Source organism: Peromyscus leucopus, chromosome 4 (genome assembly GCF_004664715.2).
Source record: "Peromyscus leucopus breed LL Stock chromosome 4, UCI_PerLeu_2.1, whole genome shotgun sequence".
Taxonomy (NCBI): Eukaryota; Metazoa; Chordata; class Mammalia; order Rodentia; family Cricetidae; genus Peromyscus; species Peromyscus leucopus.
In genome coordinates this window covers 81,402,757-81,427,500 of record NC_051066.1, presented here as the reverse complement: position 1 = coordinate 81,427,500, position 24,744 = coordinate 81,402,757, and the positions used below count along the sequence as shown (strand labels likewise).

The 24,744-nt window shown below is 41.4% G+C and overlaps 1 protein-coding gene across 1 annotated transcript in view; it reads right to left on the bottom strand.

The window, feature by feature from the left end:
• Dcdc1 (doublecortin domain containing 1) overlaps positions 1 to 24,744 on the bottom strand; it is a gene marked incomplete at its 5' end in the record, with an annotated part of 409,318 nt that overhangs the window by 4,821 nt on the left and 379,753 nt on the right. The window contains 6 exon segments of the mRNA XM_037204436.1: positions 11,351 to 11,527; positions 12,735 to 12,871; positions 19,147 to 19,248; positions 19,963 to 20,094; positions 23,287 to 23,340; positions 23,343 to 23,487. Coding sequence (XP_037060331.1) covers positions 11,351 to 11,527; positions 12,735 to 12,871; positions 19,147 to 19,248; positions 19,963 to 20,094; positions 23,287 to 23,340; positions 23,343 to 23,487 — 747 coding nt within the window.

Here is a 24,744-nt window from a genome sequence, read left to right as displayed (position 1 = left end):
TCACAAAAGTTGTCAGTTTTCATAAAGTTAATTAGTAGTCTTATGCAGCTGCAGTCAAAACACTTGTGTGGTGATTTTATGGGGTTGAAAAGCAATCCCAAAGTTTGTTTACAGTATTCAATAAATGATAATCTCGAAGTAAAATATAATAGCAAAATGAAATAGTGGGGAACTCTTACTTTCAGGTAGCCAACTATGTTATAAAGTGATAACAGTTTTAAAAGCATTAGGTTCTGTAGCTTACTTAACAGCAGGGTGAGCTCTATGCAAGAGTGTAGTACATTCTAAAATGGTATCGCAGCTCCATAGGGGGACACAAGACTAGCCAGTAAACAAAGCTGAGAGAATCATTTTAAGCCAACAAAGAAGAAAATATTTTCACTTAAATTTTTCACCAGAAAAGAAAATCCACATGCTTGTTAAAAGGAAAAAAAAAAAACCACAATCATAAAAATTTAGAATAAAAATTATTGAATCCTGGTATAACCTTAGTATGGTGAAGGATTATCTAAAACATTAAAAGCAACAAATAAACATATCATTGGTCACTTCTTGTATGTTTAAAAAAATCATAGACAAGTGGGAAGTTGGATGCATGCCACCACAGGTCTGATAGTCACACGAAACAACAGAAAAAGACATCTCTCATCAACATGTAAAATCCATCCAATAGCAAAACTGTGCAAATTTTCACAAGAAACCTGGAGAGCTCATGATGTTATATTGTTCTTCAGAATAGAATGCTTAGAATGAAAATGCAAACCTGTCAATATTCTCTGTACAAGTCCAGAAGACAAGTTGGCTAACACGAGCCTCTACCATCTCTCTTCAGTCAAACCTGTGTGTGTCTAAAGCATTGCACTCAGCTGCAGAGCTCCTGTTGACTTGCAAAGACTGGGTCACAGACACTTGCAACTGTCCCTACAGGACATGCTAGCAACAGGTGTCCAAATGCTCAAACATGTTTATGTGAACTAGAGTTAGCGAACAAAAACAGGAAATAAATATTAATTTATATATCATTATTCCTCACAAGAGTAAAAAACTTAAGACAACCTAATTGATTAAAAATTGGGTAAATAGCCAGGCGATGGTGGCGTATGCCTTTAATCCCAGCACTCGGGAGGCAGAGCCAGGCAGATTTCTGTGAGTTCGAGGCCAGCCTGGTCTACAGAGTGAGATTCAGGACAGGCACCAAAACTACACAGAGAAACCCTGTCTCAAAAACAAACAAACAAAAAGACTACTACTCTCTTTTTTTGTGTTTCCTCTCTCTCTCTCTCTCTCTCTCTCTCTCTCTCTCTCTCTCTCTCTCTCTCTCTCTCTCTCGCCGACATCTTCCTTTCTCTCCAGGCCTGGCTTCTTTCTAATAAAGTTCTTTCTAACTCTGGGGGGAAAAAAAAGAAAGAAAAAAGAAAATTGGGTAAATAAACGTATATATGTTGGATAGATAAGTAAGATGTCACTAGAAATGCTGAGTTTTTTTTGTTGTTGTTATTGCTGTTTTGTTTTGTTTTTGTTTGTTTGTTTTTGGCTTTTCGAGACAGGGTTTCTCTGTGTAGTTTTGGTGCCTGTCCTGGATCTCGCTCTGTAGACCAGGCTGGCTTGCTCACAGAGATCTGCCTGGCTCTGCCTCCCGGGCGCTGGGATTAAAGGCATGCACCACTGCCACCTGGCTTGCTGTGTTATTTTTAAAAGTGTTAGATTTATGAGGAAAAGTCACAACCATTTTTTTTTTTAGGTGAACAGAGTAACTTTCAAAACTGACCTGCCATAGGACTTACTATGATCACAATGGCCAAGAATAGACATATTTGTGAGTAATGGCAGCTCCATTTCCTTATTGATGCTCTTAGTTTTTCCACTGATTTTATGGACTTTATGCCACTATTTTTTTTAATAATAAAGTTATCAAAAAATTCCTGGTGATTATTACAGAAGTGAAACTGTAATAGAGCCATACAGTGGTGTGTGTGTGTGTGTGTGTGTGTGAGTGTGTGTTATTTTTCTAAATTTTCTGTAACAATGTTCACTACTTAACTTCTAAGGGTGTCAAGCCAATACCAGAGGTGAGGTGGCTCAAACGGTAGACCATTTCTGCTGTTCTAGAGCATGCAGAGAACACAAGGTACTGGCTAAACCAATTCCCAGAGGGTCTCTGTACCTGCCTTACAGATGGCCACCTTCTTGCTGTGTCTCCAAATGGGAGAGAGAGAAAGGAGAAGGAGGAGAAGAGGGAAGAGGAGGAAAGGGAGGGAAGGAGGGAAGTAAGGAGATAGTTTCTTCCTTCTTTGATCTCTCTCTCTCTCTCTCTCTCTCTCTCTCTCTCTCTCTCTCTCTCTCTCTGTGTGTGTGTGTGTGTGTGTGTGTGTGTGTGTAAGTCCACACAGAGGTCAACCTTGGATGCAATCTGTCACTTTCCACCTTGCTTTTTTTCTAACATAAGTTTTTTTTTTATCGATTCTTTGGGAATTTCCCATCATGCACCCCAATCCCACTCATTTCCCAGTCCTTCCATGTCTGCCATGCACCTTTGTAGCCTCCCTGAGAAAAAGAAAATAAAAGAAAAAAGAAAAAGAAAAACATTTAGATTCTGTGTCTTTCCCACCTCTCCATCACATATTCATTTGCTGTAGTGGCCTTGGGAGCTGCAGTGTGTCACACGGTATATCCTTCTGCCCAGATTTACTTGCAAATGTTCATTGCAATGAGTTGTTGGTCTGGTTCAGGACCTCTGTCTTTTGGTATACCTCTGGGCTCTGGTATATCATCAGTACTGGACCCTTATCAAAACTTCTCTAGGATAGCCTGTTGTTGCTCTGAGTCATGAAGATCCTGGACTACGGTTCATATGCTCCAGCACGTCATAAATGGGGTAGGTGCTGGGGTGTGCCAACTCAAAGCCCTGGATATGGGCCTGGGTGGTAGATGAGTTGGTCAGTCCAGGCCTCCACAGGACTGCCCCTGTCAAGTGAGAGGCAAGTCTAGCCCTCCCATGCCTAAGCCATCAGGGCCAACTCTCCTGTACACATGGTGATGGGCGAGACCAGCTCTTCCTTGTGGTAGCCAGTGAGGGTAGGGAAGGGGCAATTCAGGAGTAGGCAGCTCTCCTGCTGATGCATCTGGTGAGGGGAAGGACCGGTTCTCCCATGCCCAGGCCACCATGACCAGCTCTCACGTGATGCCCAGTGGTAATACTGGCCACTGACATCAACACAGAACCCGGCTGCTGTAAGACCACAGACCCAGATAATGGCCCTCCACCGCAGCCCGAGCCGTATATCACCATGGCCCTGGACAGGCCATAGACATCAACATAGACCCCAGCTGTGGTAGGACCATGGGTCCAGACATGGCCTTGGGCTCCAGCTGGGCCCTGGACATCACCATGGCCTCAGGTGGCAGCACAGGCCACTCAGATTACTATGACTGGGCAGAAGCACTCAGCTTGCTTTTTTAAGATGGAGCTCTCACTTTTACCTTGAACTCTTTGGTAGAGTTGCACTGGCTGACTAGCAAACCCAAGGATTTCCCTATCTCTGCTTTGCCTACACAGAGATCATTGGTCTACACGCTTGTGCTGCACGCATTTTATCAACGAAGGCATCTCTTAGCACTCTTTTCCTTTTCTTGTAAGGCTACTAAACCTTTGTAAACAGGGCTCTGTCCTCATAGTTTAGTTTATCTTTAATTGCCATCTAAAAGTTCTGTCTTCGAGTGTAGTCACATTGGGGTTTAGAGCTTCAACACTGAATGTGGGGTAAGGAGTGGAATAAAATCTACTTCTTAATTGTCACTGTATTTATGTGTTTTCTACATCAACGAAAGGTAGAATAGCTGAATATCTACCCGGGCTGGGAACATCTGGGAAATACATACAAACTGGTATGTGGGAGAAACTTAGCTAATTTGAAAAGCTCCGACAAAAAAATGTGAAAAATTACCTTATCACTTAGATGTCACTATTCTGAAGAGCTCATGCTTCCATTTATAACTGGAATAATAAATACAACTTGATAAACGCATAATAAAGGCAAAACAGAAGTTAAGTATGTGCCCACTTCACTTGGTTTTCGGTGAGACAAAGACAATGAGTTTATAGAAATCTTTTAAAGATAAGTTAGAAAATAAAATGTGTTCATTGCAATCACATTCCAAACTATCTAGTCAGGATATAGCCTTCAAGACGTTAATTCTCAGTGTCTTACGCGTATTTAAGCCTGTTCATGTGCTTATTACACTGACTAGTATAAGTCAAACATTGGTCATTTTTATGGCAAAAAAACCCAAAGTAGAGGCCCAATATTCTATAAATAACCAGCCCCATCCCTGTGTGTTTACTTGGCTGCGGGGCTGGCGGGTGAGAGAGATTTGTCTTGACCATGGGCCAGGCAGGACCAGGAAAACTTCAGCTACACTGATCTAAAGAGAAAAGGCTTGTTTCTTATTCAGGATGCTTCTACTCATGTATTCATTCCTTAGCTGAGAACAAACATGGGGATTTTAAGATGCTGTGGTATCCAACATATCAAATGCTTCAGACTAGAGAAGAAGGTCCTGGGCAAACGTAGATCAGGAAAAGCTGCTGGTCCTGAAGAGAGCCACTGGCCCTGGAGAGAGAGAGCTGCCTGGTGCTTTGGTGACTGATGAACCAACTCCAACTGGAGATGAATGTTACTCTAGCAGTGTTCAAAGAGTGTGTGGTTAAATCATCCACAATGGCCACGGTAGGGAGAGCAGTTGAGGGGAAGTCTGTGTTGGCCGAGACTCGAATGCCATCTGGGGTTTCCATTATACTAGAGGTCTTAGAGTAGAGCACTTTGTAATGTGCCTGCTTCCCATTCTTCCTGTAAGAGTCCAACATTTGACACTTCCGGTGTGTTTGCAATCATTGTTAGCTAGCTGCCCTGAGACATCCGAGCTTACTCTTCTGCTGTCCCTTCTCCACACAGTCTGTTCTCTAGAGGTATTCCTTACAGCTAGACATCGTGAGAGGACACATATCTAACAGGTCACCAGCACTTTCATGCAGCCTCCTAAGCAAACGATACGTAGCATGGAAAAGGAAGAGGGTGGGATGAACTTCTAAAACAGCAAAGCAATCAATCTCTAAGAATGCTTGTACATACTGAGGCCGCATTGATCTCCCCAAACAACTTTCTTGAATCCCCCTTTCTTGTCAGAGACTAACTATGGTCTGATCATTTAGGTCTGGGGTAACATTACAGACAATTCTGCCCCCACTCCAAACATTCAGGTTAAAGTCCTAATTCAACCATATTTGAAGATGAAGCCTCTAAAGAGATGCATGAGGTTAAACATGGATATACAGTGGGTGCTTAACCGAACAGGGCTGGTTTCTTTGTAAGAAACAACAGAGCTCCTTTGCCCCTCTCCCCCCAAAGGAAAGGCTGTGAGAGGACACAGCTAGAAGGCAGCCCTCAGCAAGCAGTGAGGGAGGCATGGTGGTAGGAGCAGGAGGCTGCTAGTCACACTACAACCACACTCAGAAAAGCCGCAGTGAACAGGAAGTCAAGTCACCTATGAAGTCTCACCCTCAGAGATCTACTTCAGGAGGCTCTACCCCCTGAGGGTTCTACAACCTTCTCAAACAGTGCCACAGCTAGGGACCAGGTGTCTGAAGCTTCTACAACCTTATCAAACATTACCACCTGCTGGGGACCAGGTATCTAAAGGTTCTACAACCTTCTCACAGAGTGCTACCTGCTAGGGACCAGGTGTCCAAACACCCAAGCCCGAGAGGGAAGAACCATAACACATCCCAAGAAGACTAGTGCCTACCACTTTCACACAATCTCTCACAACAGTCATACCTCTCCCTATCCCTTGACATAAGTCCTATCTGCTTACCATAACACATCAACTCAAATACTCATGCCTTTGCATGGCACCTCTCCTTCTCATTAATACTTCCTCTACTTAAGTGTTGATGCATACCCCTTTCTCAAGTTCTGTCAGAGGTGGCAACAGATTCCTTTGTACTGTTGTCCCTTATACCAGGTAGATGAAGTCTCCCTCACTTCATGGCCCCGCTGAACTTCTACTAACTTGACCTTCATTACATTTGTTAGTCCTTTTCCAAAAGGATTGTCAGTTTCTTTATCATATAAGAACAATCTGCATTCATCATAAAAAAGAATACAGAATATACAAATGCACAAGAAAGAAAAGTAAAAGTAACCCATGATGTGACCCAATCAAAAAATGGATACTGAGAGCTGTTAAGTCCTCCCATGCTGCTTTCAATTTGGCCATGTATGTGTGTATAGAATCTAGTTCCACATACCTTAGATTATGTTTATTTTACTTGGTGTACCTCAGCCATATTTGTTGTTTTTATTCTCTCTTAAAGTTGATTTTAATTGAGTCATGATATTTCATCCTATGTACTATAATTCACTTAACCAATTTCCCATTGATAAGCTTTAAAATTCTTTCTTTTTGTTTGTTTGTTTGGTTTTGTTTGTTTGTTTGTTTTTTGTTTTTCAAGACAGGGTTTCTCTGTGTAGCTTTGTTCCTTTCCTGGAACTCACTTTGTAGACCAGACTGGCCTTCAACTCCCAGAGATCTGCCTACCTCTGTCTCCCAAGTGCTGGGATTAAAGGCATGCGCCACCACCGCCCAGCTTTAAATTTATTTCTAGTTCATCTCTGTTGAAAATACTTCTGTGATTAATATCTCTAGCAAACAAACTTTGCATAAGTTCATGAAATCTTCTTGGAGTATGCTATGGTTTGAGTGTGAAATGTCACCTCACAGTCTCATGGGCTTTAACACCTGTTCCTCAACTGGTGGCTGTAGTTAATGGAACCTTTAAGAAGCGAGGCCTTGCTGGCAGAAGCAGGGCAAGAGGAATGGGCCTTTGAAGGTCATGGTCATCCCTAATGGTGGTCTCTGCTTCCTTATCTGCTGAAATGTGAGAAACCACAGCTCCATGCTCCTGTCACCATGAACTCCATCACAAACTCCCTGCTACGATGGACTGAACCATGAGCTAAAACAAATGCTTTCTCCCACAAGTGCATCTGTCCATTATTTTGTCACCGTGACAAAAAGGCTGATGTGGATGCATTTAGAAGTGCATTTGTTTGTGAGATGTATAACCATGTACTTGTTCTCTAAAAAGTTCAATTTCCATCAACAGGAGAGTGCCTATTTCTCTGTACCCAGCTAAAACCTGCATATATTTTCATACTCTTTATCAATTTAAGGAGACAGCCTAATGAAATAACAGATTAGAGACTACTTCTGTGAGAGCTGGTAAAAGAGAAATTAAGAATAAGAAAAATCCCCAGACTCTATGTAAAGAGAAGAACAGAGGCAAGCTGATTCTAAAATTCACAAAAGAAGAAGAGGGTCCTGGGAAAGAGCAAAGACGGTATTTACCGTTACTCAAAGGACCAAGCTGAACACAGCTGCCATGGCACAGTTTCTTAGGCAGGAAGAGGACTCAGAAGCTGTCTCCAAAAGGTAACCCAGATGAAACAGTCAGTCCTACACTCAGGAGAAGCTCACAGTCTTCATGAGCTTTAAATCTAGTGGCCTGGTATGATCAACAGTGGAGAAAAGTCCAATTTTATCATACTGTATGACTCAGGTGGCAGTGGCCTTGAGCTATTTTGAAACAGAAATGTATGGTTCAAATCTGGCTACCTTGTAGGCCTGAGAACAGGGGACATCCTCAGGCTGGGGAGACTTGCTTTCATCATACACAGCCCCTGGGTAGGGGAAGGCTCAGCAAGGCAGTTGCAGGGAGCAGGCCCTCAATGAGCTGAAGGATGCAGGTAGCAGGAGGCTGAGTCTGGATGGGCAGTACGCAGAGAAAGATAGACCTACCTACCGCAAGTGACCTGAGACAGATCTCAGCTAAGAATCACCCTGGTGTTACCCTGTTAATTGTTCTGAGCCAGCAGGTAGATCATGTTCTGGAGCCAACTCTCTGTCATTCTCTGCTGTAGAGCACCAGAACTCTGAAGCCCCAGGGATATACTACCACAGGGGCATCATCCCTTCTGTAAGGTGACTGGTAATCAAGAGATCCTGAAAGTACAAAGGCACACCCTCTGCCTATACCCACCCCAGTACTGAGGAACTAAATCACTCAGTTGAAAAGTGTGTTAATGAACTGAATAGACCGTTATCAAAAGAAGAAACGCAAATGACCATCAAATACCATAAAATGTATTTTATATCCTTAGCCACCAGGGAAGTAAGAATGACTAACCACCAAGAAAATAAGTAACAGCAAGTGCTGGCGAAGATGGGAGTGGACAGGAACCTTTATAGTGACTGGTCAGAATATAAACCTGTGCAGCCACTACAAACATCAATATGGAGGGTCCTCACAAAACTGGAATGAGAACAAAATGACCCAGCTATACCAACCGTAGATATGCAGCTGAAGGACACTGAGTCAGCAGACCACAGAGGTACTTATGCCTCCATATTTACAAAAGCCAGGGAATGGAAACAGCCTAGGTATCCATGCACCAGTAGATGAATGGACAAAGAAAATGTAGTACCTGTACATAAAGGATTATTATGCAAACATAAAGAAAACTGAAATTATGACCTTTGCAGAATAACAGATATAACCGGAAATCATATTGAGCAAGTTTATAAGCCAGACTCGGGAAGGTAAATATTGCATGTTTACTCTTATACATGGAACCTAGTTTTTAAATTATATATGTGCATGCATATATGTATGTATCTATGCTTGTAGGTCATGGAACTAGAAAGGGGGTTAGGAGAGGGAAGGAATAGAATTTAGGGGACAGGTGACAGAAAGAACAAAGAATTACATGTACAAGGAAAACAAATCAGAAGACTCACTGGGAAGAATGGGTACCGGGGTTAATGAGGTAGGAGGGTGATGGCGGGGGAGGTGGGATGAAGAGGTGACCTGGTGAGGGAGATGGATAGTGGAGGGGAGGCCAACCTAGAACAAGGTGTGACACATATATATGAAAACTCCCTGGAGGCTGGGCAGTGGTGGCACACGTCTTTAATCTCAGCATTCATGAGGTGGAGGTGGATCTCTGTAAGTTTGAGGCTAGCCTGATCTAAAGAGCGAGTTCCAAAATAGCCAGGGTTATAGAGAGAAACCTTGTCTCATAAAACCAAAACCAAAACAAAACATCAAAAAAAAAAAAAACCACCAAAACCAAAACAAACAAAAAAACCCCAAAAACCTCCATGAAGAAGCCAACCCAATACTTTCTATGCTAACTTAAAAAAAATTAATTTAAAGATAATAACAAAGAATATATAATTTATATAATTAAAGAAACCTGTCAAATACAGTCAATATTGCTAAGGATGTCATTCAAGCACATATACTTGTTTTTACATAATGGATTGCTTTGTTCTGGAATATAATAATCTACATTAAACAACCTGCCTATGAGTGTAATGAGTCTTTGTCATCTTGACATCATAATTTAATGAGCTCCGATAGCCTGTGTTGTCTAGTATTGATGCTAACCTGTCAATTACACGGTGCTTCCAATGTTTATAAAAGTCTACTCACAGATGTAAGTTAAAATGATACTTCACAGCTTCCAGCATAGTTGCTTCCATATATATAAAGTTCATGAAAATCATATGGTCATGGACCTGTAGTTATGAAGTACCTTCCATATTCTACAGTGTGAGCCATATGAATCAAAAGGCCAGCTTCTGACTGATAGAACCACATGTAATCTTTGGAAGTTCCTTGTGAGTTTCATTACACTGTCTGATAGCTATTTTCTTATTATCCGTGCTCCTTTCTACATCTATTGGTTAATTGCTGCATATTCTTTCACTATTTGATCGCCTTTAGCTGCCAAGGCTAAGTGCTCTCTCTGATGCAGCATCAACATTTGACTCTCGTTTCTTGGATGTCAGGATTTGTTTTTAATGTGTTGACTTAGCACTTTTTTTTCCCCCGAGTCAGGGTTTCTCTGTGTAGCTTTGTGCCTTTTCCTGGAACTCACTTGGTAGCCCAGGCTTGCCTTGAACTCACAAAGATCCGCATGGCTCTGCCTCCCAGTGCTGGGATTAAAGGCGTGCGCCACCACCGCCCTGACTCTCGTTTCTGAAGAGACCACCGTGAAGAAGAATATTTTAGCCACACTTTGGCATCTCTCCTAGGAAGCCGACTTTTGCTTTCTTTAAAGTAACCATTCTCCTGTTTGCCTCCAGGTACACAAAGCATTTTCCCTTTATTGCTCATTGTGAATGTTGTACATTTTTACCTCATTTCTCAAGTGCAGCATGTTAGCCGTCAGCTTCTGAGACATGGCTGCACTCATGGATCTATTGGTGAAGAGAGGCTTTGAGCCTGGAGCATCCTTGAAGGCCAGCTCAACTGAGATGCCTCTGCTGTTCCAGAATGTCCATCAGCTTTGTGAACTTCCTTAGGCCTTTCTAGTGCACCTTCTTATCTCCCCACCCCTGGCCCCAACATTATTTCTGGGACTCTCTCTTTTCCCAGGAAAGTCTATGCAAACACCTCACAAAGGGAAACAGGGGAAGCACTATTAGCATTTCCATTGCAGCAGGAAAGACTTTAGGAAAGCCCAGTAAAGAAACTTGCTTCAAGTTTCCACTTAAAGACTAAGACAAAAAGGTCAAACTTTAGATTTATGTCCCTCAAATTACAAACAGTGGAGGAGCAGCTGCATGTCTCCTCAAGGCAGTGCTTCATCTCTGGGAAGTGGAAATTCTGTCACTCCAGGATGGTGGGTAGTAAGACCAGGACAGGCTTTCTATAAGAACCACAGGTGCTTTTCTATAAAGCACATATCTAGTGAATATTCATAACAGGGTCTTGAAATGACTCTTCTGTGAGCTAGATTTAAAACGAACGAGAAAAACCATTTTAAAGTATTATTAAAACTATTAAAAATAAACTGGGTCCCAATTAGCTCCGGCTGGCCTCAAATTCATCATTACAGCTAAAGATGACCTTCAGTTGCACACCCTCCTGCCTCCACCTCTCAAGTGCTGGGATTAGAAGCTTGTGCCACTGTGCTCACTCAAGTGATTTTAAAGTTTAGTCTTGGTCTGGAGTGTGTGCAATTGGCACTGTTCTCTGCTGGCCATGCATCATATTTGAAATCACACACACACACACACACACCAGATAGCATTAGACATCTCATGTTCACACATGGGAGCTCATTCAATAATCTGACCAGCCTTGTGACGGAAGTATTATTCCCACTGGACAAATGAGAAAATGAGGTTCAGAAAAGTTCGTTAACTTGCCTGAACTACCAATCTAAAGATGTCAAAGTTGGGGACTGATTCCAGGCCTATTGGATATTCCCATTAAATTTACCTCTGAAATAGTGCTGGCCCAGGCATAAGTGCCATCATCAGGTTGGCCTCCGTTCTGGTAAGCCCACACTCGTTTCACTCGGGGACCCTGGTATAGGCTGTGCTGCTGGGTTGCTTTACATTGAGTTGCAATCAGAGAGCATCTGGGCTGTAGTTCTTGGCCTTCAGAAAGTTGTGCCTGTCAAGGAAAGGCCAGAGAATGCTGCAGATGGAGAATGATTTGGTGTGTGCAAAGGGAATTCAGTGGAATCCAGAAATGCCATGTAATCACAATGTATACCAAAACGATTCTGGTACGTAACTGTGGCATGCCCAGACCTCTTCTGCTGTAGTCTTGGGTGAATTTCCCTTGCTTCCATGAAGCTACTGGGGTAAGAATACAGACAGATTCACCTTGACAAACCATTGACCTCATTTGCAATGTTGAGAAATAAAGGGCGATACGTGTGTGATGTTTCTCCTACAGGAGCTGTCTCTACAACTAACAAGTGAGTTTTTGATTCAGAAACACACCTTCCTTTCCTTTGGGTAAGCGAGGCTTAGGGGACTGTGTGTAGCAAGTCCTAGCTCACTATGTTCTGAAAGGCAGCTGCCACCCTTCTGCTCTGCCAAGTCCTCGTCAGGCAGCTCCTTATCCTACCTCAAGTGTATCCTAGCTCAATGCTTGCTTATTTGCTCCCTGACTAGGGATTTAGCCTTCTTAGCTTGTCAAGGAGTCAAGTCTCCAGCAATGACAACTTCTTCGTTCCAGTCACCTTGATTTAGACGCACACTTAAAATTTGCATTGAACACACGCCACGAATTTGAGAAGCCTCGTTAAAATAGTGACAAATAGTTGGATGAAAAAATTCACAAAGCATGCAGCTTCCCATAGTCTCTATCCCTGAGCCTGTCTCAACAGCTGACCTTTCTCTTCTCAACTGTTTTATGTCTGGCAATCTTGAGTGATTAACCAATTGGCCGAAACCACTTTTTCATCTTCTTACTTCTGAATGTCTCCGTTGTGATCAGCATTGTGCTCCTTGCTCTTTTTACATATTGAGTAGTACCCTCAGGAATGATGAGTGATGAAGCCATAAGGTTCAACTTGACTACACTTGCTGTAATTACCTTTGTACATATCCACTGGGCCTTTTTCTCATCTTTGCTAAGGTCATAATTTCTGGTCTCCATTCAAACAAAACAGACGTTCATGCGAGCTGGCTGTCTCCAGGATAGCTACTCTCCAAATGCCAACTCAATGCTTGGCATATGCTTATGGTGGTCATAACTGCCTGGTTGCTGTGAGCATATTAATAGCGTGATTTAAAAATTCAACATGATACTTTTAAATGTTGCTAAAAGGGGCAGAAGTCTTTAATGTCTGGGATCCTAAAGAACATACCTCTGTCTGCCTTATAAGTTCCATGAGCTTCATTTCCTCTTGTGTCGGCTCAGTCCAGCCTCCTTCAAGCATCACGGGCTGCAGAGGGCTCTGGGTGGGAACCATGGTGGCTGGCTGACGTGCCGCCACTCGCCGCCCTGGAAAGAGGTTCCCGAGAGATACTGTTTCTAGGATAGGCTTCCGAGTTTTAGGGGAATTGGTTTGACTTTCTAAATTACATAAATTATTCCACCCAGGAGCGGGAAATAGGCTAAAATACTAAAAATATCATAGAAGCCTAGATGACTAAGGTGATAATATGTAACAGTATTCAAGCGTAGGGCTTTAAATGGCCAGGACTGTACAGATGGAAAAGGAGGATAGCGTGCTGACTTCCACCTGGCCCCCGCACAGCATCTGCGATCTGGTTCAGCAGTAATTTAGTCAAATAGAATTCATGACCTTACTTAGTTCCCATCATTTCTTCCAGTCTCAGAACATATGTTTTGTTCTTTTCACTAATAGCAAGCCTTCCCTCACAATTAGCTTCACAGCCTGGGGATTAAGTATTTCTATAATAATATTAACAGAAGAGATGAGAGCCCCCCCTTTTCTACCTAATAACACCCCATGAGCACAATTTGCTTCTGATGCCTCTGCCGAGCCCTTTCTGCTGTTCAGAAGTTTAGAAGAGAAACTGTTTATTGGAATACTGTGTTCTGAAGAACTGTAGGCATAATTTATTAAGTGTGGTGACGAAGGTGTATGCATCCCTTCTGACAGACCACTTTGAATCTGTATAAAAGGGTTTCAGAGACACACTTATATGCTATTGTTTTCTCTCTGAGTTGAAGGTGTGTCCAGCACAGAGTCTCCCACTGCTTTCTAAACTTCTGAAATAAAAAAGCCATGTTTTATGTTGTGTATTTTGCACTGTATGTTTCAGTGAGTTCTTGCTTCAACTTTAGTAGGGAAGGAAAATAGTAAGAAAATGATTATACCTATCAACTGTAAATGGGCAGAACAGTTTATAGATAACAGGAACTAAGCTTCCATGAAGGATGATGCAGAAGGATGGCAAGTTTCAGGCCTGTCTGAGTAAATGCAAGGCAAGCTAGAGCAATCTTAGCAAGTCTTTGTCTCAAAAATTTAAAAAAAAAAATTTAAAAAGCTAAATTAGAAAGGGTTGAGGCACAGCCTAATGCTGTCATGCTTACCTCACACACTCCAGACTTGGGGTTTGATTCTCAACATCTAAAAACAGGTTGAGAAAGGGGGCATTGGCAGAAGCTGCTGACCTGAGATTTGACAAGGGGCAATGAGGGGGGCCACACACGGGTAGATAGATGAGAGAGAGCTAAAAGTGAATTGAAGTCTCAACTTTGTTGCTAAGATTCTGCTAATTTGAAGATTCTCAGACGATGGCTACAAAAAAAACTCTAAAAATAATTCAGGATTTATAGAGAATAAAGACTGTGTCTTACACCTAAAATTTATGAGAAGAGCTAACAATAAAAGTAAGTGATGGCAATGACTTCTCTGGGAAACAAGAACACAGTATGCCTAGTAACATTTCATATGCTACCTATGAATGTGGAATAGCATCATCGGACCAGTCTGTAAATTACAGTGACAGACAGCCTCACGAGGTAACATGCTTTGGACCACAGCAGTCTTCTTTAAGACAAATTCATAAAAAAGGCAGTTTCCATCCAACTTTATTCACAGAGGGCAGATAACACTAATTTATGAAACATACATTTTAATGGATAATACCCCCAACAAATACCATATTCAGAATGCACCATGGACATTCAAATTTTGTTCAGATAAACGAGTTCAGCAACAGTTAACTATTTACACAGCTGAGAGCCAGAAGCTGAAAACTGGAACCAATCTACATGGCATTTATTTCTGTCACCTGGCTTCTAGAGGTCCTAAGCAAACAAATACATTAGCACTGTAATGTTCACGGGAATGCACAAAAGGTTTCAATCAGAGGAAAGTTTTTCATACTATATCGTAATTTACATATGTAAGAGCATAAACTGAAGCCAAGCAAAGAGGTTATGTATTAATTATTTCATTTTCTTGTTATCATTTCTATATATTCTGCTTTATTTTACATGAGATTGGGGGACAGCAATGAGTCGGCTCTTGGGGACGCACCTCTTCCCTCCTCTTACTGTTTCATTTGAAGTAGGTAGAGCCCTACTGACAGCAAATGGCTTCTCCCGTGGGAAGTTGAGGAAAACAAGTGGAGGATTCTTGTTCCGCTTTCAGTTTTCTCTTAGAAGCTAGGCAGTGAGTGCTTTGCTGGTCCTTCACACAGCCCTTTTCAGTTCTCCCCACTCTGCCCCCTTATTGGGACACCCGCCCTTTTCAGTATCTGCGTCTGGAAAGGGACTTTGATTAGCACATCCACCTGGTTCATATGTAGCAAGGGCGAGGCTTTGGTCTGATTGTAATACTGGGTCTAATTAGTTTAAAAAAGCCAAATTGGGAAATACATTTTCTTCTCAAGAACCCAGGCACCAATATTTATTATCTATTATGTGTTAACCATGTGATAACTTTTTGACATTAACTACATAATCACAAAATTGTTACAAAATAATTATTATTATTAATAGCATTGATCATGTTTACAAATGAAGAACAATTAGCTTAATAAAGTATTTTATACACAATATTAGCTGCAATGACCAACAGCTGTAATAATTGGAAATAGTCAATTCAGCAAATGTTCACACCTCTTTCAGGCACCCCTCAAAATGTATAGAATTAAGCAGAGGTCCATGCCTACAGTCTCAGAATTTAGGAGTCTAAGCCAAAGGGATCATGATTTAGAGACTATCCTCCCTCCCTCCTTCCCTCCTTCCCTCCCTCTTTCTCCTCCCCCCTATGTGCTCACGCACACATGTGTGCATATGTGTGTGTTTTGTTTGTGTAAAAAGGGGTGGGAGGAAAGAACATCTAATAGGAACGGCAGTTACCTGAGCTAAGACTTGATTACTATTTATTCTGATAATCCCTGTAGCTAGTATAGGGTTTTCATGAGAGTAAGATGTATAATTATGTGTTAAGTTATGTGTAACAGCAGAACACACACAGTTTTTAGGTGGAGACAAGAATTAGCATTGAATCTGAAAAGAAAATACATCTGTGGATAACTCCATAATGGACATTCACTAACCAAATATAGACTGTTTCAGTGTTGGTGCTGTGCAGGATACCAAATTACATCTAAATGTCTTTTTGCAAATTATAGTAGAAGTTGAAGGCATAATGTGAAACCAGAATTCAGCAAAGGCAATTTTGCCAGATGCTGTTTTCAGTATGCTGCTTTCTACTGATTTAAGTCAATAAAGACATGAAGCTTAGAAAATTCCCTGAAGTGAATGGATTGAAATTCCATTCATTTTTTTCTTTCAACCATTCTACAACTAGTCAGGAACATATTAGAAGGGTGTAACATTTCTCATCTAAGGGGGATAGCCCCATGAACAAATAATTACCATTATATCTTGGGGGCCATTGGGATAGAGTTCAAGATGTGACAAACTGCTTTTACCCCAGGCTTAGAATGTGGTGGTGGTGGGGAACCCCTGGGAAAGAATAATAAGTAATAACAAAAGGGGAGAATCCAAGAGGTCAGAGGGAGAAAACTTGATGTAGAGGGAATTACACTCTCTCAAGAGCCTAGAATTTTGAAAGCATATGATAAGCCTAGGATGCTAAAGAAAATTCATGAGTTGGGTGAGCAGGGAAACAGAAGACCTTACAGACAGTCGATCACGGAGGTCCATATGAAGAAGGCCCAGCCTTGTTTCTAAGGGTGCTAAGGACCCTCGGCAGCTCTTATATCTGGGCTACCTTAACCTTTGCATTTTTACAGGATTGTTTCAACTCTAGAGTCTCACCCTTGCTCACATTGCCTGAGAACTGAGTTGGCGGTCTACTGTTGACCCACCATAATCTTGGTTATCTTTGAGGATGGTATGTATAGCTGTAGGCTGCAATTTTTTTCTAATCGGGGCTTATTGAAATTGATGGCTGCCAGAGTGGCCCCTCCAGTCAATCTCTGACTTCATTGTAATCCCATCTGCATGCTAGAAGACACCCTTCTTGTGCCAGTACAGTTGATAGTTGCTATAGTGACAACCTGACAGACTCATAGAAGGGGAAAGAAGTGCTGTCTGAACTTCAGGAAAATCTTTGCTCATTCTCAGACGAGACAGGAACAGTTCCCATTAGCAGCTGCTCCCCCTCCCTCATACATCCTCCATTTATTTTACTTTATCAGTCACTTCCCAAATTCAAGGGTGGAGGAGGGATTCTATGAGCAAGGCATGGGGGCGGGGGGTCAAGATCATGATGGGGAAATCTACAGAGACAACTGAACCAAGCTCGTGGGAAGTCACCAACTATAGACCAACAGCTGTGGAGCCTGCGTTGGACCAGACTAGGGTTGTGTCGCTTTGTCTGTTTGAGGGGCCCCTGGCTGTGGAATCAGGATCTATCCTTGGTGCAAGATCTGGCTTTCTGGAGCCCAATACCTATAGTCAGAAGCCTTGCTCACCCTTGATCTAGGGGGAGGGGCTTGGATCTGCCTCAACTGAATGTACCAGGCTTTGCTGACTCCCTATGGGAGGACTTACCCTTTCAGAGGAGGGGATAGGGGGTGGGTTGGGGGGAAAGACTGGGGAGCATGAGGAGGGATGAGAGGAGGATCTGTGATTGAAATGTAAAATGAATAAAAAAATTCTTAAATAAAAATTTTTATTTGAAATTTATCTCCCATTTCTTAGGTTCTTGGCCAAACATGAAAGTCTTCTTCACTGATGAATTGATGCTCAGTATTCTTATTAGTTCCCCAACTGTGAGTGGGAAAAAAGACCCAGTCTTTGGAAAACAAAAACATGAACAAAGATGGTAACTATCAGATGGATGTTGTCAAGACTTGAAGCAGGGAGACCAGTTAGTTAGGAACTGTTCTATTAACCCAACCAGAAGATGCTGTGCTTGAATTCAGATAAGACAGTGGAGACTCTTCTAGTTAGCTCCTCTGAAACTATGATAAAACACTGACCAGAAGCAAGTTGGAGAGGAGAAGGTTTATATGACTTGCAGGTTATAGTTTCCTAGAGGGAAAACAAGGCAGGAACACCTACCCAGGGGTGGCACAGCCCACAGTGGGCCAGGCCCTCGGACATCAGTCACTAATCAAGAAAGTTCCCCGCAGACATATCTAGAGGCCCATCTGATGGAGACAGTCCCTCAGTTAGGTTCCTTCTTCTGGGGTGACTCTGCTTTTTGTCAAGTTGACAGAAAGTAACCAGCCCAGAGACTTAAGAGGGTTGGAATCCATTAGTGCTCAATGTAACTCAGGGGACAAGATTTTCTAAAGCGTCACTTGGGGAAGGAAAGAGAGGGGGTGATAACAAGAACGACTTGCAGGTTCCTGTTGGAGAGAGAATGCCTGGGTGGATGGTGGTAGAACTACAGGTAGAGGAGACAAAGAGGCTTTGGCATTTGGGTGACAGAACAGCTTGAGTTTGGACTTGTCCCTGGTAGACGCGGGTCACAATGTCTAGTAGTAGGGATTACAGACATTTGGAGTAGTCATCAATGCGTTTGCTCAAAGCTGGAATCTTCCTTAGGAAAGGAATGGATATTGACTGTCCCAAAGCCAGACTTGCCGTTTACAACTATGTGTGCTGTTGTTGAAGCAAGATTCACAGGCTTTGGACACAAGTCAATATTTGTGACTACAAAGATTGAAATGCATTCCTTCCTAGACTCAAGTCTATAGGGCATTGAGTCTCTCTGAACAATTGCCTGCAGCTCAAGTGCTTGGAATAGTATAAAGTCAGGAACCTAAGGTTCTGTGAGGAGAACAGTGGAAGAGGACACACAATGCCCGCTGTGAGCTTTGGCTATGAAAAGAGTATCTCATGCTGTGTTAAGAGGAGGCTTTGGCTCACTGACCATGACCTTGAAGATTTCAGTATTGCTCTGTTCTAATTACTAAAATGAAAAATGTCCCATAAATAAACTTTATTCCTCAGCAGTAAAATACCAAGGAATAACAGCAAGATTTTGCTTAAATGTGCAGGTCTTGTTTTATTTATTTCTAAAGTTTCTACAGTGCCAGTTAAGGGAGTATTTCAAAAGCAAGGACAGGCAACCCTTATTTTTTTCAGTGTATATGCAACTCATGGGGTATTCCTTTTAATATAAAATTTACAGACATAAAATCAGTACTAAATGGCTATGCTATTACATTTTACACCTTGTTCTAATTTACATAGCATAATGTTTATCTAGCATGTACTGGCTATCTATTTGGTATCAAGCAGCAGAAAATAATTGTTGGTAACTGTTGCTCCATTTGGAATTAAACACAACGACTAGCTTCATCCACACTGACCTTTCAACTGTCGCATCTTGTGTCTCATGGTGTCTAAATCAGCCAAAATTTGGTCCCTCTTTAGCCAGTTTTGTTTCTTTAATTTTTCTGATTTCTGTGCAGCTACAATAAAGAAGAAAATGTTTTGCATAGTGCTCTGTTATCAAGAGTAATTTATCATAGGTACCAATAACTTACAAAGAACTTTCTGCTTCAAGAGACAGATTGAATTAGAAAGATGTAATTAACAGAGGTAAGGGCTATTAAAAGAAACTTCGTTTGAAAGATGAGAAGGCTTAGGGCATTTTTGTATGCAATGGAGGTGGGCCAGGAAGGAGATCAAAACTGCTTTATTGTATAGATTTACCATATGCAATAGCCATATTTCATTTTCTGCTTCCACCAACTGTTTGGAGGTGTTGAAAGCCTGGCTTGGGACCATTCATTTTTTTAAACATCTACCTACTGCCTAAAGGGTGCAATTCTTAAAAATGAAAATGTGCAGACAGGTCGTCCTCAGTGTGAATTAAACTCATTTGTTATTTTCTAATGGATACCATTATTCTCCGCCTTATAGACCAAGCATCTCTTTATCAACTAAATTAGACACTTCTCTGTGCAGAAAAATCCATTCCAGTAAGAAAAAAACAAGCAATTGTGCAAATATGTGCATACAGCTATCTTTGCACATGTATTAATTGACTGATTGGCTCTCTGCATAAATACAATATTATTATGGTGACATTATACACACTTAATTCATTTTATCATGGCATAAAACTTACTTTTCCCTCTCTTTACATACAGTCTAGAAAGAAGCAGAAACAAAAACCTTACCATTTAGAGGCAGAAATGGCTCACCACAAGACACCCAAACGGCAATAGGACTTTTAAGAATCTGAGCAAGCAAAGATTTATCTATGCCCTCCAAACAATCCAATCTGTTTTCCATTTTTATTCTTGAGTTTTCTGGGAAACAAGAGACACATTTACTCTTGTCAGTTAATAATGAATGAATATCCTTTATGGATTCATTTGTTCAGGCAAAGTATTTTCTCTTCATTGATGACTTTCATAATTATTATCAAAATTGGAGCCAACACACACATTTAGTCAGAAACATCATAGACAGTCAAGAGTTGAATATCCTCCCAAATGCTTTAAAATGAAACAAACCTTTAAAAAGGAACTGACATACGTGGAGTTTGGTGCCATCCCTGGGCTGCAGCAGAGCCGAGGGATTTTAGCAGATGTGTTCTGTCTGCTTCCTGACCAGTAAGCACGATGCTGAATTTTGACAGTTATTTCTTTAAAGTTTTTCTGTGGAAATTAATGGCATAATACCAAAACTCAGCTGCATACAGGAGCAGACCATGAATGGTCCTGCCTTGCCTCAGGATATGTTTTAGAATATGGGAGAAGCAGGGATGCCATCAAAAAGACATCCTTCTGATAGTCTTGATGAGTGCATTACTCTGTCATTCCAAAAAGATTTTTTAAAAGAATTTGAAAGAAATGAATTTGAGATGAATCTCTTCTTAAACATCAAGTAGAGGCAGAGCCATGCGCTTTGAAAATCATGCAGACACTAAATGTTCAAATCATTGCTTCTTAAAACTCATGGGAAAATCAAATAATATAATGTACACAGTTATAATAAATAAAAGTCATGAATGTTTGATATGTACCAGCCAAGCACTAGTCTAATATATGTTTATATTCATAAAGACCAAATACAAATTATGTGGAAGGAATATGAAATATGTATTCAAGTAAATATGTATATACACATGCATATATGTGCATATTTATACATTTATGTTTTGAATGTGTCCATTCATAAATTCAAGTAGAGAAAATTTATGGTCAACATGATGTTGCTGAAAGGTAGGATTCTTTCATTGACTTATTTATTCATTTATATGGTATATGCCTGTGTTTAGGCATGATTATCTGTGTAGGTACATGTGACTGTCTGAGAATGGTTTGGGAATGTCATTCTCTATCATTTTCATTTGAATTTTGAAACAGAGTCTCTCACTGAACTTGGTGATTACTCTTTCATTGGGCTGGCTGGCCAGTAAAGCCCCATAATCTACCCGTCCACACCTTCCAGCCCTAGGGCTACAGAGGTGTACCACTATGCCGAGCTGTCTTCCATGGGTGCTGGGGATCTGAACTCAGGTTCTCATGCTTGTACAGCAGGTGTTTTACCCACTGAGCCGTCTCCCCAGCCCTGAGGTAGGGTTTTTAAAAAGATCATTATGTTGTGAGAGCTCCTCCTCTTGTGACTGGAACTAAGGCCCTTCGAAAGGAGATGTCATACTGCTTTTTTGGCTCTCCTGTCTATGAACTTTCTGTCATGTGACAACCCAGCACTTCTTCCCTATGGAAGATGCAGATTTTGATCTTACCAATGAAGCAAACCCTGCTAGTGCCTACCTAGATTTGAACTTTCCAGTTTCTGTGAAAAGTGTATTTTGGTTTTAGAATTGCCTTGTCTATTGGAAAAGAATGTTTCCAGCATTGTGTTGCACAAAGAAACAACACAGGCAAATACGTAGGTAATTTGCTTCAGCAAAGGGTTCAGGATGACCCGAACTGAGTGAGCAGTTACACTGGGCTGGAAGTTCACTTAGTTTTTATTCTGACTCAGGTGGTGACTGTGTCTTTCCCCATTGGTGGAAGTTAGACCTCACCAACTGGTTACTTCATTGCTGTGCAAAAAGGAAGAGTGTGGTCAAGTCTCAGAAATGTCTGACATCCAGAAATGGGCAAACAGGAACATACTAGGGTTTCACAAATGGGGGAGATTTTTGGACTATTGGTAGGTCAGCCATCTTTGATAGAACAAACTGTTTCTCACACTGTAGTGTTCTACTATAGTAGAACAAGAAGGAAGAAAACAAAATCACAAGCAGATACATTCTATTGTGAACAAAAATTCCCGAATAGAAACCAGGTCTACAGAGATGGATTGACTAATTAGAATTTCAGTACTGTGGGGAGACTGGGAAGTTGCAGGTCCAGAGGGTAACTATCTTATCTTGGGCTGGTCCCAGGTCTCCAGAACAGCCATTCCTCACCCATCTGTGTCTGAACTAACATCTTGTGGATAGTAGGTAAAAACATTTTAAGACCCATTAACAGACCCAGACCACTAGCTTCCACCAATCCAAAAGCGAAGAATGTCATCAGAAAGCATCTTGGGCTTGCAAAAAAGTTTCCTCCATTTCACTTTACCTGCCTCTCTGGTGTATCCATCAATGTATTTTAAACTTACCTTGACTTATGGCTTTCCTTGTTCTGTGAAACTGTAAAACTGCTTCCATGGTGGAACCTAGCTATGGTTACTCAAAATGGCTCCAGAATAAACTGCCTCTTATTCCCTTAAGCTAAGTTTTTTCTGAGGTTTTGTCTTGTTTTTTTTTTTTGTTTTATCAGCACTATATTCTTTTGCTTCTCATGAAAAGTCTGTAAGGGAAGTGATTATTGGCATATCTAGTCACAAACGAGAGAACTGAGGTAGAGATGGGGTCAGGAACTTGGCCAATGTCCTTCAGCTGTAGTTGGCAAGTCTGGGATTTGAGACCTGATGTTCTGACTCCCACACCAAAGTCTGTAACCTCTACACCATGGCATTCAGGACAGGAGTGGAAAAGGCTCACACTGCTGTGTCACAACCGCCAAGAGATGGGCATCCACCGGAGTGTCAGCGGTTCACAGAAGCAGTGGGAACAGCGAGGCCCGGGAGGGAGACCGTCCCTTCAACAGCAGGGAGAGGCTGGCACTGATCTAGCAACCATTTCTTCAGTCCCAGGGGATTTGGGTTTTGAATTTTAGAACAAAACATGTCAGTGCCTTACAAAGTAGTTAAGTTGTCTACTGTTATTAATTTTATGAATTGGTTTATTGTTTCAGTTCTAAAACTGGAATACATATATTACTTATTTATTTATTTATTTATTTATTTATTTATTTATTTACCTACTAAGAAAGGTAAGGACACTATGAAAATCTCACTGATACTCTCTGAACCATTTACAAAAGTCACTGGCTAAAATTTTGAAATTCTTGCTGTGGTGACTGGATGAACTATATTTAATATTTTGATAATATAGCATACATAGAACCAACTGATGTCTGCAGAAGTTAACTAACCTTCTGTATTTTGAACAGCTATCTCTTCTGTCCCAACAGAGTCTGTGCTTCTTCTTGCTCCTTGGGGTCTCTCTGGATAAGAGCTTCACCTATAGCCCACAGAACCAAGCTACGCAAGGTGAGGATGCTGCTTCCGTCTCTGGTGTAGACTTTGGAGGCTGCTCTAGTGAGTCCAAGTCGTTGTGTGCATTCTGCAAGAAGCTACATCACACAAGTTACAAAAAAACCGATGGGAGGTGCTTGAGAGGTGGCCCGGCAGTTACAAGCACTTGCTGCTTTTGAAGGAACCCAGTTTCTGTTCCTAGCACCCACATGATGGCTTACACCTGCAGATAACTCCAGTTCTAGGAGATCCAGTGCCCTCTTGTGACCACTGAGGGTACCAGGCATGCATGAAGTGCACTTACATGCAGCAGAGCACATAAAAATAAAAATAAATAATTTTTAAAAACCATTAACAGGAAATAATGATGACAATTGAAATTATAACAAGTTGTCTGCAATTGCAGAAATCTGAAAAAATTCCTTTATTTTTAGAAAACAGACATTAAATAACTTTTGATGTAGATTTTTGATTACAGGCATGTTTTTTGTGTCTGTTTTCTCTGATTTAACATGAGTCAAACCTGGCTCTAGAGCTGAAGCCCAGCAGCTTATATATGCTGATATGTTTTCCCATGAGACAGTCTTACTTAAAGTGTGTAACTTAGAAATCACCCTCCTTTTTGTTATACTCTAAGATACAAAGTTGTCATAAGCTGCAGGCCCCAGGAATAGCATAAGAACTCAGCTGGTTATGGCAAGTCACTACCTGGAGGAATCAGGGAATTCCTCCAAGGAAGCCAAATCCCAAGGAGTTTTTGGTGTTACTTGGCTTGTTATATATCAGCTGTATTCCGCTATGAAAATCATGTGTGCCTTCATAGTTTTCCCAATGGACTTTTCCCTAAGAAGGGCTAACAGTGTGGACTGATCACTCTCTGGACATACACATTCCAGGTATTTGGAGAACAGCCTCAGGAAATGCTTTCTCTGGAACCAGATATCTCCCTTGGCTACTTTCAAGGACTAGCAGTAATAACAGTCCACATGCAAGTCTCCTGATTTAAGATAAATTCCACAAGAAGACACCGCCTAGGTCAGGTGGACGTTAAGTAATAGCTTTACACAATTCAGCTCAGACCCTCCTTTCTTACATCCTTACTAACTTTATAGACCGCTAACTCCTTACCTAACCACTTCTAGGAACCTTAGATAACCTTCTGCGCTGACAGCTATGCTCAGCCATAACTCCATTCCAAGCCTCCCTGTAATTATCATTAGCAGCATCTGGCCAGGTCCATCCCCAGTTGGAGGAAAGTACTTTATCAGAGATACTTCTGTACTCTCTAAGAACAGACTTAAGCATCCGAGCTACCTGTTTGAGAAGGCCTGGCAGATGTGCCAATTAAGCCTTAA